The 15175-nt window shown below is 43.4% G+C and overlaps 1 protein-coding gene and 1 non-coding gene across 4 annotated transcripts in view; one reads left to right on the top strand and one right to left on the bottom strand.

Moving 5' to 3' along the window:
* Positions 1-15175, bottom strand: part of LOC106572051 (protein Shroom3) — a 199182-nt gene that overhangs the window by 83012 nt on the left and 100995 nt on the right. For all 3 annotated transcript variants that reach the window (XM_014145854.3, XM_045693924.2, XM_045693929.2), the window contains one exon: positions 2579-2719. In XM_014145854.3, coding sequence (XP_014001329.3) covers positions 2579-2719 — 141 coding nt within the window. The remainder of the gene's footprint in view (positions 1-2578; positions 2720-15175) is intronic.
* trnaa-agc (transfer RNA alanine (anticodon AGC)) lies at positions 3558-3633 on the top strand. Its single transcript has one exon. It is a non-coding gene; the product is annotated as a tRNA-Ala (tRNA).

Raw genomic sequence — 15175 nt, 5'->3', positions numbered from 1 at the left:
CCAGTGACTAAGGCTAACAGTTTTCCCAACCAGGATGCCACACAACCAGAGGACAGGAAACGTACACAGTGGCATTGTAAAATAGGGACCCTATAGCAGTCCTAAGGACACAACATTTTGCAGGAGGCAGACAGAGGTGTAACGGGTGGCACTGGTGACGGTGAAGGTTTACAATACAAAATTATAACTTTAAATGGTCAGTCTTCAAAAGCCCCAAAAAACCTATAAGCAGGGAAAACCTGTCTTTACCAACAAGACACAGGTGTGGTCTACCAGGCTGTGATACAGCCTCCCCTAATGATTACCAAAACCCAACTGACCAGAGCATACCCAAACAGGCACTTTAATACAATTGTCCACACCTATTCTGGCGTGCCGGCCAGGTACGTCTACGTTCACAGTGACAAGACGGAGCCTGAGAAGTTTCCAGGACTAAATGGAAAACAAATACAAAAATAAAATGATCATAATAACTTCTCCCTCGTAACATAATATCTTCTCCCTCGTGACATAATATCTTCTCCCTCGTGACATAATAACTTCTCCCTCGTGACATAATAACTTCTCCCTCGTGACATAATATCTTCTCCCTCGTGACATAATATCTTCTCCCTCGTGACATAATAACTTCTCCCTCGTGACATAATAACTTCTCCCTCATGTTGCGAACGCTGATGTGCACTATAAACATCAGAAGAGGAAAATGAAAATGTAACAATGTAGCCTGTATCAAACATGAATCAGAAAAACGGCAAGGGCACGGAATGGTCAAACGCTAGCAATCATAGTAGAATTATACGAAATATGGATTTAACAAATATCCTTTTTAACTTGTGAAAGCACCAGCAAACATTTTCAATGTGGAAAACAAAGCGCTCTCAACTGGCGAGAGTTTGGAAAGCGCACAAGAGGAGAGACGCTCCAGTGGAGAGAGTCAGTCTTTAGTTCCTGAGTAAATTCCCCTCCGTTTCATGCTCCCGTGCGGCGCGAGACACGCGGAGGAGGAAGTGGGCATAATAATGGTGCATCCCTAAGATCAGATCTTCCTTTCCTGTGTCCCAAAATAGCACCCTATTTCTTGTAAAGTGCACTACTTTTAAACAGGGCCTATGTGGGCTCTGTTTAAAGTAATGCACTATATAGGGAACAGGGTGAAATTTGGGACAAATCACCTTCTCTTCCTGAAGCAGACAGGAAACGGTGACAGGGCCGAGAGCTATAAATATCTGACCTTTTGACCTTTTTACCTCCCTCTTTCTCTCATTTTTTTCTCTCTAAATCTCTTGGTTTGTCTAGATATCTCACTCTCCCCATCTCCCTCTCTCTCTCTTTCCCCATCTCTCTCTCTCTTTCCCAATCTCTCTCTCTCCCCATATACAGTGTCTTCTGAAAGTATTTAGACCCCCTTGACTTTTTCAACATTTTGTTAGGTTACAGCCTTATTCTAAAAGGGATTAAATAAATAAATATCCTCAGCAGTCTACACACAATACCCCATAATGACAAATCAAAAACAGGTTTAAATGTTATTTTAATTTAATTTAAGCTGTCATCAAGGCAGAGGGTGGCTACTTTGAAGAATCTCAAATATAAAATATATTTTGATTTGTTTAACACTTTTTTGGTTACTACATGATTCCATATGTGTTATTTCATAGTTTTGATGTCTTCACTATTATTCTACAATGTAGAAAATAGTACAAATAAAAGAAAACCCTTGAATGAGGGTTCAAGCTTTTGATTGGTAACTGTGTAGATATATACACTACCGTCAAATGTTTGGGTCACTTAGAAATATCCTTGTTTTTAAAAGAAAAGCAAATTTTTTTGTCCATTAAAATAACATCAAATTGATGAGAAATTCAGTGTAGACATTGTTAATGTTGTAAATGACTATTGTAGCTGGAAATTGATGATTTTGAACGGAATATCTACATAAGCGTACAGAGGCCCATTATCAGCAACCATCACTCCTGTGTTCCAATGGCACATTGTGTTAGCTAATCCAAGTTTATAATTTTAAAAGGCTAATTGATCATTAGAAAACACTTTTGCAATTATGTTAGCACAGCTGAAAACTGCCGTGCTGATTAAAGAAGCAATAAAACTGGCCTTTTTTAGACTAGTTGAGTATCTGGAGCATCAGCATTTGTGGGTTCGATTACAGGCTCAAAATGTCCAGAAACAAAGAACTTTCTTCTGAAACTCGGCAGTCTATTCTTGTTCTGAGAAATGAAGGCTATTCCATGCGAGAAATTGCCAAGAAGGAGTGCAAGACTAACTACCAATTGGATATCACAAAATTGGGGAGAAAAAGGGGTAAAAGTACAAAAAACTAAACAAAACAAAAAAACAACAAATTCTGGATGGTAAAGCGTTTGTGTAAACTTAAACGACTAAAACCAGATATAAAGTATGTAGAAAAGATAATGTAGCTATATATAAAAAAATAAAAAATAAGATCATCTTTGAGAACTAACAATCACCAAAATAAAAACTAGACAGTCAAGGAGAATCTAAAGTACTATCTGTGACCAGGAAACTGGCCCATAGAGGCAGAGACTGGACCAGGACTGACCTGTTCTTGATACGGAGTTTGACCCCTCCAGAACATCCTCCACGGGTCTCCTTGGGGGGGGCGAGGTGGTCCAAGGGAGGGGCGATGGAAGGTAGTGTCAGAGGGGTGGGTTCGTCACAGCAGGGGCCTGGGAAGGACTCCCTATAGAGGAGAAACGGGGACAGAACAAGTCAGCAGGGGCCTGGGAAGGACTCCCTATAGAGGAGAAACAGGGACAGAACAGACAGCAGGGGCCTGGGAAGGACTCCCTATAGAGGAGAAACAGGGACAGAACAGACAGCAGGGGCCTGGGAAGGACTCCCTATAGAGGAGAAACAGGGACAGAACAGACAGCAGGGGCCTGGGAAGGACTCCCTATAGAGGAGAAACGGGGACAGAACAGACAGCAGGGGCCTGGGAAGGACTCCCTATAGAGGAGAAACAGGGACAGAACAGACAGCAGGGGCCTGGGAAGGACTCCCTATAGAGGAGAAACAGGGACAGAACAGACAGCAGGGGCCTGGGAAGGACTCCCTATAGAGGAGAAACAGGGACAGAACAGACAGCAGGGGCCTGGGAAGGACTCCCTATAGAGGAGAAACAGGGACAGAACAGACAGCAGGGGCCTGGGAAGGACTCCCTATAGAGGAGAAACAGGGACAGAACAGACAGCAGGGGCCTGGGAAGGACTCCCTATAGAGGAGAAACAGGGACAGAACAGACAGCAGGGGCCTGGGAAGGACTCCCTATAGAGGAGAAACAGGGACAGAACAGACAGCAGGGGCCTGGGAAGGACTCCCTATAGAGGAGAAACAGGGACAGAACAGACAGCAGGGGCCTGGGAAGGACTCCCTATAGAGGAGAAACAGGGACAGAACAGACAGCAGGGAGCGTGGCTCTTGTCATGGCGAGAAAGCAACGAGAAGACAACTATTTACTATGTGGTTTACCATTTCCACACATTTTCCCACACCACACTAACCAAGAGTCAACAGCTAGTGGTCCCGTGTGGCTCAGTTGGTAGAGCATGGTGTTAGCAATGCCAGGGTTGTGGGTTCGATTCCCACGGGGGACCAGTACGGGGGGGGGGGAAATGAATGAAATGTATGCATTCACTACTGTAAGTCGCTCTGGATAAGAGTGTCTACTAAAATGTAAATGTAGTACATTTTGCAAACAGAGTGAAGTGGTTTTGACAGTTGGTTTGTGATGTCTGTAGAGACCTGAGCACCTTCCTACTTAAACAACCTCTGGTGGCTAGGCTATAATGTGGGATCTAGTAGTTGGCAACGTGCCAAGCCAGACCCTCGACATGCTGTAGGAGTATCATACCAGAAAGCACGAGCTGATCCATTTTTAGGTTTCGTCACCTGACTGGCAAAAGGCCACTGCTCCTTTTCCTGTTTATTGGACAGTGGTAATGAAAAGAACAGTAAGAAGTGTTGGAAGAGCTCCGAATCAAACCAATTCTCTCCTGGTCTGAAAGGCAGCGGCAGTAACCCACTAGACCAGCCCAGGTCATCGGTTTCTGTAAAACGCCCTGACCTTAGAGTTCCTTTTTATGTGTTGGGCATTCTATGTTCCCTATCTATATTTTGTATTTCTTTGGTTTTGGCCTGGTATGGTTCTAAATCAGGGACAGCTGTCTATCGTTGTCTCAGATTGGGAACCATACTTAGGTAGCCCTTTTTCCACCTGTCTGGGGTGGGAAGTTGTTTTTGCATTGCTGTGAGTAGCCTGCGAAACTGTTCGTTAGTTGTGTTGCTTCTTGCTTTGGTTTTTGCTGGTTCACCGTTTATATTCAAATATGATGAACCCAACCCACGCTGCTCCTTGGTCTCATTCCAACAACGGACGTTACAATATGTGAAATAACACCTTCTGTTTTTTTTTTATACGGCTATGAAGGCTCTTGATCGTTGCACCTTTGACTCAGATGGGACCTGTTTGAGGAACCACAAAACTCATGGGATTTCCTGGTTATTGGACAGATAAGGACTGGGAGTGCTGAGAAGAAAGAAAAAAATATGTGTCGGTTGCTTCTTATTGCACAGATAAGGACTGGGAGTGCAAACAGTGTGGTGAGGAAGGATTTAGTTCTGGATATGACTCATAATCAGAGTCGTGCATAGATCTTTCAGGAGGCAGGTGCTCAACAAAAAAATACATACAACTGCTTCTGTAAAGAAAAAAAATAGATATCTATTTTTTAGCATAGGCGTATTTATTTCTGCAACGACACTCATCACAAACTGTAAGCAATCTAGTTAGAGTACCTTCTAAATACATTGACATCAGTAAAATAAGGAAGGCTATCAGCTCATCATTGATGTTGATTATTGATGTAAATCTGCTATTTAGCTAGCTGGATTTTTATTTTTTGTTGTTGCTGATTGTGATTTATCTTTAATGCTCTTAAATTCTTAAATAATAACTTCATAATTTAACTTGTAACTCATGATATATGGCTGGCTGGCTAGTGGCTTGTGTGGATTTTTTAGTATGGTGGTTAAGCTAGAGTCTAGTCTACCAGTGTTGCTGCTGCCGTAACAGACGTACAGAGTTCATGCTGGGTTGGTACATACTACATTGGTTCTCAATCTCTGTATTCATCTGTAGTGAGAAGGTCAACATTTTGTTGGGGTCATCCCTTAAATCATAAACTATGATTGAATTCTCCTCTGGCCTAGTGAAGCCTCTGTCTCCACAAAACATATACCGCTGCAGCATGGGTTGGAATCCGGTCCCCTGGGTTAGGGTTTGACCGGTGTAGGTCGTCGTTGTAAATAAGAAATTATTCTTAACTGACTTGCCTAGATAAATAAAGGTTAAATAAAGGTTAAAAAATACAAATGTCATCATTCTCTCCTAGATATTATTCTAATCCAATAAACCCCCCCTAAAAAGTTAATTCTCCTGTGATCAGGAAGCCACATCACGGCATTCCACCAAATTCTCCTGTGATCAGGAAGCCACATCACGGTATTCCACCCAAATTCTCCTGTGATCAGGAAGCCACATCACGGCATTCCACCCAAATTCTCCTGTGATCAGGAAGCCACATCACGGCATTCCACCAAATTCTCCTGTGATCAGGAAGCCACATCACGGCATTCCACCAAATTCTCCTGTGATCAGGAAGCCACATCACGGCATTCCACCAAATTCTCCTGTGATCAGGAAGCCACATCACGGCATTCCACCCAAATTCTCCTGTGATCAGGAAGCCACATCACGGCATTCCACCCAAATTCTCCTCTAGCTTCATTGTCTTATAACAGCTACGTGATTCTAACGTAAAACTTCGACCTGAACTAGCACTGCAGACAGCTGTCGTACTAGTAGTGCACTATTCCTATACATAGTGCACTACTTTCAACCAGAGCCCTATAGGCCCTGTTCATAGTAGTGCAATATATAGGGAATAGGGTGTAATTTGGGACACAGAAATTATAAGCATTTTGCTGCATCTGCAATAACCTCTGCTAAATATGTGTATGCGACCTATAAAATAATATTTGACCTCTCCCTCCCCTCTCTCTAGAGCAGTACAGTAGTCAACTAGGCTAATGAGACGCATCCACTCCACATATTTCTTGTTAACAAACTATAGTTTTGGCAAGTCGGTTAGGACATGTACTTTGTGCATGACACAAGTAATTTATCCAACAATTGTTTACAGACAGATTATTTCACTTATAATTCACTGTATCACAATTCCAGTGGGTCAGAAGTTTACATACACTAAGTTGACTGGGCCTTTAAACAGCTTGGAAAATTACAGAAAATGATGTCATGGCTTTAGAAGCTTCTGATAGGCTAATTGACATCATTTGAGTCAATTGGAGGTGTACCTGTGGATGTATTTCAAGGCCTACCTTTAAACTCAGTGCCTCTTTGCTTGACATCATGTGAAAATCAAAAGAAATCAGCGAAGATCTCAGAAAAAAAATTGTAAACCTCCACAAGTCTGGTTCATCCTTGGGAGCAATTTCCAAACGCATGAAGGTACCACGTTCATCTGTACAAACAATAGTACGCAAGTATAAACACCATGGGACTACACAGCCGTCATACCGCTCAGGAAGGAGACGCGTTCTGTCTCCTAGAGATGAACGTACTTTGGTGCAAAAAGAGCAAATCAATCCCAGAACAACAGCAAAGGACCTTGTGAAGATGCTGGAGGAAATAGGTACAAAAGTATCTATAGCCACAGTAAAACGAGTCCTATATCGACAACCTGAAAGGCTGCTCAGCAAGGAAGAAGCCACTGCTCCAAAACCGCCATAAAAAAGCCAAACTACAGTTTGCAACTGCACATGGGGACAAAGATCGTACTTTCTGGGGAAATGTCCTCTGGTCTGATGAAACAAAAATAGAACTGTTCGGCCATAATGACCATTGTTATGTTGGAGGAAAAAGGGGGAGGCCTACAAACCTGACTCAGTTACACCAGCTCTGTCAGGAGGAATGGGTCAAAATTCACCCAACTTATTGTGGGAAGCTACCCAAAACGTTTGACCCAAGTTAAACAATTTAAAGGCAATGCTACCAAATACTAATTGAGTGTATGTAAACTTCTGACCCACTGGGAATGTGATAAAATAAATAAAAGCTGAAATAAATCATTCTGTACTATTATTCTGACATTTCACATTCTTAAAATAAAGTGGTGATCCTAACTGACCTAAAACAGGGAGTTTTTACTAGAATTAAATGTCATGAATTGTGAAAAACTGAGTTTGGCTAAGGTGTATGTAAACTTCCGACTTCAACTGTATATATATATATAGATATATACACACACTGAACGGCCCATAGGGTAGGAGCCTGTCTCTTGTTTCTGTAGTACAAGAACATCCCCTTGACAAGATGCTAGTAGCCAATATCCAACCAGATCACATATGACTCTCACACATACAGTACATTACATTATACAGTACATTATACAGTACATTATACAGTACATTATACAGTACATTACATCATCCAGATGAAACATGACAGCTTCCAGGGAATGCCTCTATTGCTTCTGCTTTCTGTCCCGCTGTATTTTGAAAGAGTGTTTCATCCTGAGGATCTGGGTAGTTCCCCAACGTTCAATATTCCAGCTACTGATCTCAGCCTAATACAATGAGTAGCTTTAACGGAATACACTGAATCCCGATTTGGAAGACATTATGTTAACTAAAATGTGGCCTTTCCTACAGAGAGAGCTCAGTTTACAGGCCTTATTACCAGACTGATTTTTATGTCATGAACACTAATACACTATCCCTCAAATGCTCACTGAGACCACAGTAGTAGTATTATTATTATTACATTTTTATTATTTAACCTTTATTTAACTAGGCAAGTCAGCTAAGAACAAATTCTTATTTACACTGAAAGATTTTTACCTTGTCAGCTCGGGAATTCGATCCAGCAACCTTTCAGTTACCGGGCCAACGCTCTAACCACTAGGCTACCTGCCACTCCGTAAAGTAAAGACATACGGTAAATACAGTATCATCAGCTTATGTCTAAATTGTAACACCTACCATCAATGAATATGCATGAAGCTGACCTGGATAGGACAGTAATCTAAAACCGGCCCCAAAGTCGCTGTGTAAAAACTGTGTTGCTTGGTATCCATCAATAGACTACTGCTCTCTCGTTCAGAAAACACACAAACAAAAGCCAGTAAACCCAACTGAACTAAATTCCTTAGACTGAAAGTGAAAGGCAGGGGAGAGGGTGTGTCACAACTCACTGTTCACACACCTCTCCCTCATGATCACTGTTCACACCTCTCCCTCATCATCACTACTCACTGTTCACACCTCTCCCTTATCATCACTACTCACACCTCTCCCTCATCATCACTACTCACTGTTCACACCTCTCCCTCATCACCACTACTCACTGTTCACACCTCTCCCTCATCATCACTACTCACTGTTCACACCTCTCCCTCATCATCACTACTCACTGTTCACACCTCTCCCTCATCATCACTACTCACTGTTCACACCACTCCCTCATCATCACTACTCACACCTCTCCCTCATCATCACTACTCACTGTTCACACCTCTCCCTCATCATCACTACTCACTGTTCACACCTCTCCCTCATCACCACTACTCACTGTTCACACCTCTCCCTCATCATCACTACTCACTGTTCACACCTCTCCCTCATCACCACTACTCACTGTTCACACCTCTCCCTCATCATCACTACTCACTGTTCACACCTCTCCCTCATCATCACTACTCACTGTTCACACCTCTCCCTCATCACCACTACTCACTGTTCACACCTCTCCCTCATCATCACTACTCACTGTTCACACCTCTCCCTCATCATCACTACTCACTGTTCACACCTCTCCCTCATCACCACTACTCACTGTTCACACCTCTCCCTCATCACCACTACTCACTGTTCACACCTCTCCCTCATCACCACTACTCACTGTTCACACCTCTCCCTCATCACCACTACTCACTGTTCACACCTCTCCCTCATCACCACTACTCACTGTTCACACCTCTCCCTCATCATCACTACTCACTGTTCACACCTCTCCCTCATCACCACTACTCACACCTCTCCCTCATCACCACTACTCACTGTTCACACCTCTCCCTCATCATCACTACTCACTGTTCACACCTCTCCCTCATCATCACTACTCACACCTCTCCCTCATCATCACTACTCACTGTTCACACCTCTCCCTCATCATCACTACTCACTGTTCACACCTCTCCCTCATCATCACTACTCACTGTTCACACCTCTCCCTCATCACCACTACTCACTGTTCACACCTCTCCCTCATCATCACTACTCACTGTTCACACCTCTCCCTCATCACCACTACTCACTGTTCACACCTCTCCCTCATCACTACTCACTGTTCACACCTCTCCCACATCATCACTACTCACTGTTCACACCTCTCCCTCATCATCACTACTCACTGTTCACACCTCTACCTCATCATCACTACTCACTGTTCACACCTCTCCCTCATCATCACTACTCACTGTTCACACCTCTCCCTCATCACCACTACTCACTGTTCACACCTCTCCCTCATCATCACTACTCACTGTTCACACCTCTCCCTCATCACCACTACTCACTGTTCACACCTCTCCCTCATCACTACTCACTGTTCACACCTCTCCCACATCATCACTACTCACTGTTCACACCTCTCCCTCATCATCACTACTCACTGTTCACACCTCTCCCTCATCACCACTACTCACTGTTCACACCTCTCCCTCATCACCACTACTCACTGTTCACACCTCTCCCTCATCATCACTACTCACTGTTCACACCTCTCCCTCATCATCACTACTCACTGTTCACACCTCTCCCTCATCACCACTACTCACTGTTCACACCTCTCCCTCATCATCACTACTCACACCTCTCCCTCATCATCACTACTCACACCTCTCCCTCATCACCACTACTCACTGTTCACACCTCTCCCTCATCACCACTACTCACTGTTCACACCTCTCCCTCATCACCACTACTCACACCTCTCCCTCATCATCACTACTCACTGTTCACACCTCTCCCTCATCATCACTACTCACTGTTCACACCTCTCCCTCATCATCACTACTCACTGTTCACACCTCTCCCTCATCATCACTACTCACACCTCTCCCTCATCATCACTACTCACTGTTCACACCTCTCCCTCATCATCACTACTCACACCTCTCCCTCATCATCACTACTCACTGTTCACACCTCTCCCTCATCATCACTACTCACTGTTCACACCTCTCCCTCATCATCACTACTCACTGTTCACACCTCTCCCTCATCACCACTACTCACTGTTCACACCTCTCCCTCATCATCACTACTCACTGTTCACACCTCTCCCTCATCACCACTACTCACTGTTCACACCTCTCCCTCATCACTACTCACTGTTCACACCTCTCCCACATCATCACTACTCACTGTTCACACCTCTCCCTCATCATCACTACTCACTGTTCACACCTCTACCTCATCATCACTACTCACTGTTCACACCTCTCCCTCATCATCACTACTCACTGTTCACACCTCTCCCTCATCACCACTACTCACTGTTCACACCTCTCCCTCATCATCACTACTCACTGTTCACACCTCTCCCTCATCACCACTACTCACTGTTCACACCTCTCCCTCATCACTACTCACTGTTCACACCTCTCCCACATCATCACTACTCACTGTTCACACCTCTCCCTCATCATCACTACTCACTGTTCACACCTCTCCCTCATCACCACTACTCACTGTTCACACCTCTCCCTCATCACCACTACTCACTGTTCACACCTCTCCCTCATCATCACTACTCACTGTTCACACCTCTCCCTCATCATCACTACTCACTGTTCACACCTCTCCCTCATCACCACTACTCACTGTTCACACCTCTCCCTCATCATCACTACTCACACCTCTCCCTCATCATCACTACTCACACCTCTCCCTCATCACCACTACTCACTGTTCACACCTCTCCCTCATCACCACTACTCACTGTTCACACCTCTCCCTCATCACCACTACTCACACCTCTCCCTCATCATCACTACTCACTGTTCACACCTCTCCCTCATCATCACTACTCACTGTTCACACCTCTCCCTCATCATCACTACTCACTGTTCACACCTCTCCCTCATCATCACTACTCACACCTCTCCCTCATCATCACTACTCACTGTTCACACCTCTCTCTCATCATCACTACTCACTGCTCACACCTCTCCCTCATCATCACTACTCACTGTTCACACCTCTCCCTCATCACCACTACTCACTGTTCACACCGATCCCTCATCATCACTACTCACTGTTCACACCTCTCCCTCATCATCACTACTCACTGTTCACACCTCTCCCTCATCATCACTACTCACTGTTCACACCTCTCCCTCATCACCACTACTCACTGTTCACACCTCTCCCTCATCATCACTACTCACTGTTCACACCTGTCCTCAGATGGATGGCTGCTATATAAACTAGACCAGCTCAGAACTTACAGACAATTAATGGGGAAACAAATTAAACATTTCCAGATTTTCCTGTTAAGTGACATTTTAGAGTATTTTGTTCCTTGAAAAGAAAGGTCAATGTTCTCTGAAGAAGAGTTGTGTTTGTTCAATCTCCCTGTGACTGTCTCTCATCATATTTACATATTTAACGAGTCTAATTAAAACCAGACAACAGGAGTTAAGGGGGATGGGGGGGAGGGGGGGGGCCCTGCAGTGGGAGAGATGCGCCCCTCTAACCTTCTGTTCAAGTGTTCCCTTCACATTCCTCACATGCCAACCCGCCCTGACGACAGGACAACCTGGATGGTATCCATAATGACAGAGCAACCACGCGCCCCTATGGTCGGTCACGTCACCCCCCCCCCCCCCCACACATCAGACTGGTGGGGGTGACGGCCCTTTGTGGTACGGCTGCACAATTTGGACAAAATATCTAATTGCATTTTTTTTTAGGGGGGGGGGGGTAGATATTGCAATTATGAGTTGTGACACTTGGCTGAAAACTTGGTAATTCCATCAGACTGAGTTAAAACGAGCGTCTGGGTAGAAAACATCACTTCTAAAATAAGATCATATGAATGAATACATACTGTCAGGGTAGAAAACATCACCTGTAACTGAATACTAAACTAAATGAAACTAATATTGTCCAACATTGTTATAGGTTACATATGATAATAGATGGGAACATTACACCTACCTAATGATACATATTAATATTAACAAACATACTATTTTAATGTAATCATCAGAATATAGTGTGCTATATTAATTATGAATATACCTATTAATCACATTAATTAATTAATGAATCACATTATAAGTTACTATTTTCTATTTTACCATTATGAGTTCTTAAATAACCTAAGTGAATAATGTATTCAGGCAGCCATAGGCTGGAATAGGAAGCTGATGATTGTGTAATTATGTATTAGTAAGTAGGCTCAATCGTTATTACAATGGAAATGTTGAAGTCAAAGGGTCTTAAAAAAAACATGTAACAGTGTAGCCTACCGATTTGAAGGTGCAGCCCGTGTCCAAAACATTGAAGTCTGGTCCAGTCATTCAACGCGACATGTTTCATCTCCTCTCGTAATTTGTTATAGTGTTGGAATGACAACTTGGGAGAAATATGTGCGAGATGGAATCTTGCATCTCCTGTCCAGCTTGTTTATCATAATCTTGATGCCGTCTTTGCTGACTGTGTGAATATGAACCAGGTCTTTGCTGACTGTGTGAATAGGAACCAGGTCGTTGCTGACTGTGTGAATAGGAACCAGGTCTTTACTGACTGTGTGAATAGGAACCAGGTCGTTACTGACTGTGTGAATAGGAACCAGGTCGTTACTGACTGTGTGAATAGGAACCAGGTCGTTACTGACTGTGTGAATAGGAACCAGGTCTTTACTGACTGTGTGAATAGGAACCAGGTCGTTGCTGACTGTGTGAATAGGAACCAGGTCGTTGCTGACTGTGTGAATAGGAACCAGGTCTTTACTGACTGTGTGAATAGGAACCAGGTCGTTACTGACTGTGTGAATAGGAACCAGGTCTTTACTGACTGTGTGAATAGGAACCAGGTCTTTACTGACTGTGTGAATAGGAACCAGGTTTTTGCTGACTGTAAAAATAGGAACCAGGTCTTTGCTTACGTTTATTTAACGTTTAATTAACGTTTATTTATTTTATTTAACGTTTATTTAATGTTTATTTAACGTTTATTTGTTTTATTTAACGTTTATTTATTTTATTTAATGTTTATTTATTTTATTTAACGTTTATTTATTTTATTTAACATTTATTTATTTTATTTAACATTTATTTAACTAGGCAAGTCAGTTTAAAAACAAATTCTTTTTTAAAATTACGGCCTATGTGATAGACGATAGGTGATAGCGTCTGTGGGTTTTTCATATGGCGTTACACTTGAAAACGCATTGACAATCAACACCTGTTTAACGTAGGTGGCTGAATGCAATCGTCGTAAAGTAGGGGGAGTTTATTCTTCAAATGATTTAATAAATGTGTTGTTTTGCCTCTTGTTGTTACCACAACTCTGAGGCACCTTTTTCACAACACTTGCATTTGGTTGATATCGGTTTGCCTGTAGCTGAAATACTTCCATACCACTGAAGATGTGCTGAAATACTGCCATACCACTGAAGATGTGCTGAAATACTGCCATACCACTGAAGATGTGCTGAAATACTGCCATACCACTGAAGATGCGCTGAAATACTGCCATACCACTGAAGATGCGCTGAAATACTGCCGGACCACTGAAGATGTGCTGAAATACTGCCATACCACTGAATATACTGCCATACCACCGAAGATGTGCTGAAATACTGCCATGCCACCAAAGATGCGCTGAAATACTGCCGGACCACTGAAGATGTGCTGAAATACTGCCATACTACTGAAGATGGCTGAAATACTGCCATACCACTGAATATACTGCCATACCACCGAAGATGTGCTGAAATACTGCCATGCCACCAAAGATGCGCTGAAATACTGCCGTACAACTGAAGATGTGCTGAAATACTGCCATACTACTGAAGATGGCTGAAATACTGCCATACCACTGAAGATATATTGCCGTACCACTGAAGATGCGCTGAAATACTGCCATACCACCGAAGATGTGCTGAAATACTGCCATGCCACCAAAGATGCGCTGAAATACTGCCGTACCACTGAAGATATATTGCCATACCACCGAAGATGTGCTGAAATACTGCCATACCACCAAAGATGCGCTGAAATACTGCCATACCACTGAAGATATATTGCCGTACCACTGAAGATGCGCTGAAATACTGCCATACCACCGAAGATGTGCTGAAATACTGCCATGCGACCAAAGATGCGCTGAAATACTGCCGTACCACTGAAGATATATTGCCGTACCACTGAAGATGTGCTGAAATACTGCCATGCCACCGAAGACGCGCTGAAATACTGCCATGCCACCGAAGATGTACTGAAATACTGCCATACCACTGAAGATGTGCTGAAATACTGCCATACCACTGAAGATGTGCTGAAATACTGCCATACCACTGAAGATGTGCTGAAATACTGCCATACCACTGAAGATGTGCTGAAATACTGCCATACCACTGAAGATGTGCTGAAATACTGCCATACCACTGAAGATGCGCTTTTCTTTGGCACCAAATCAACGTTCTCGTTAGCACTAGCAGCACTTATATTTCCGACACATTCTGAGGTAAAGCCACAGTGTTACTGAACCTTATACTGTACTGTCTTTGGTAAAGCCCTTTCTCTCATCACCAGCATCTAACTGAGGTAAAGCCCTTAACTGAGGTAAAGCCAAAAAGATCATCAAGGACATCAACCACCCGAGCCACTGCCTGTTCATCCCGCTACCATCCAGAAGGCGAGGTGAGTACAGGTGCATCAAAGCTGGGACCGAGAGACTGAAAAACAGCTTCTATCTCAAGGCCACCAGACTGTTAAACAGCCATCACTAGGCATCCTCCACCCAGTAGCCTGCCCTGAACTTAGTC

This window comes from Salmo salar, chromosome 01, assembly GCF_965601325.2.
Source record: "Salmo salar chromosome 01, fSalSal1, whole genome shotgun sequence".
In the NCBI taxonomy this organism is placed as follows: Eukaryota; Metazoa; Chordata; class Actinopteri; order Salmoniformes; family Salmonidae; genus Salmo; species Salmo salar.
This window is presented reverse-complemented; position numbering and strand designations above follow the sequence as displayed.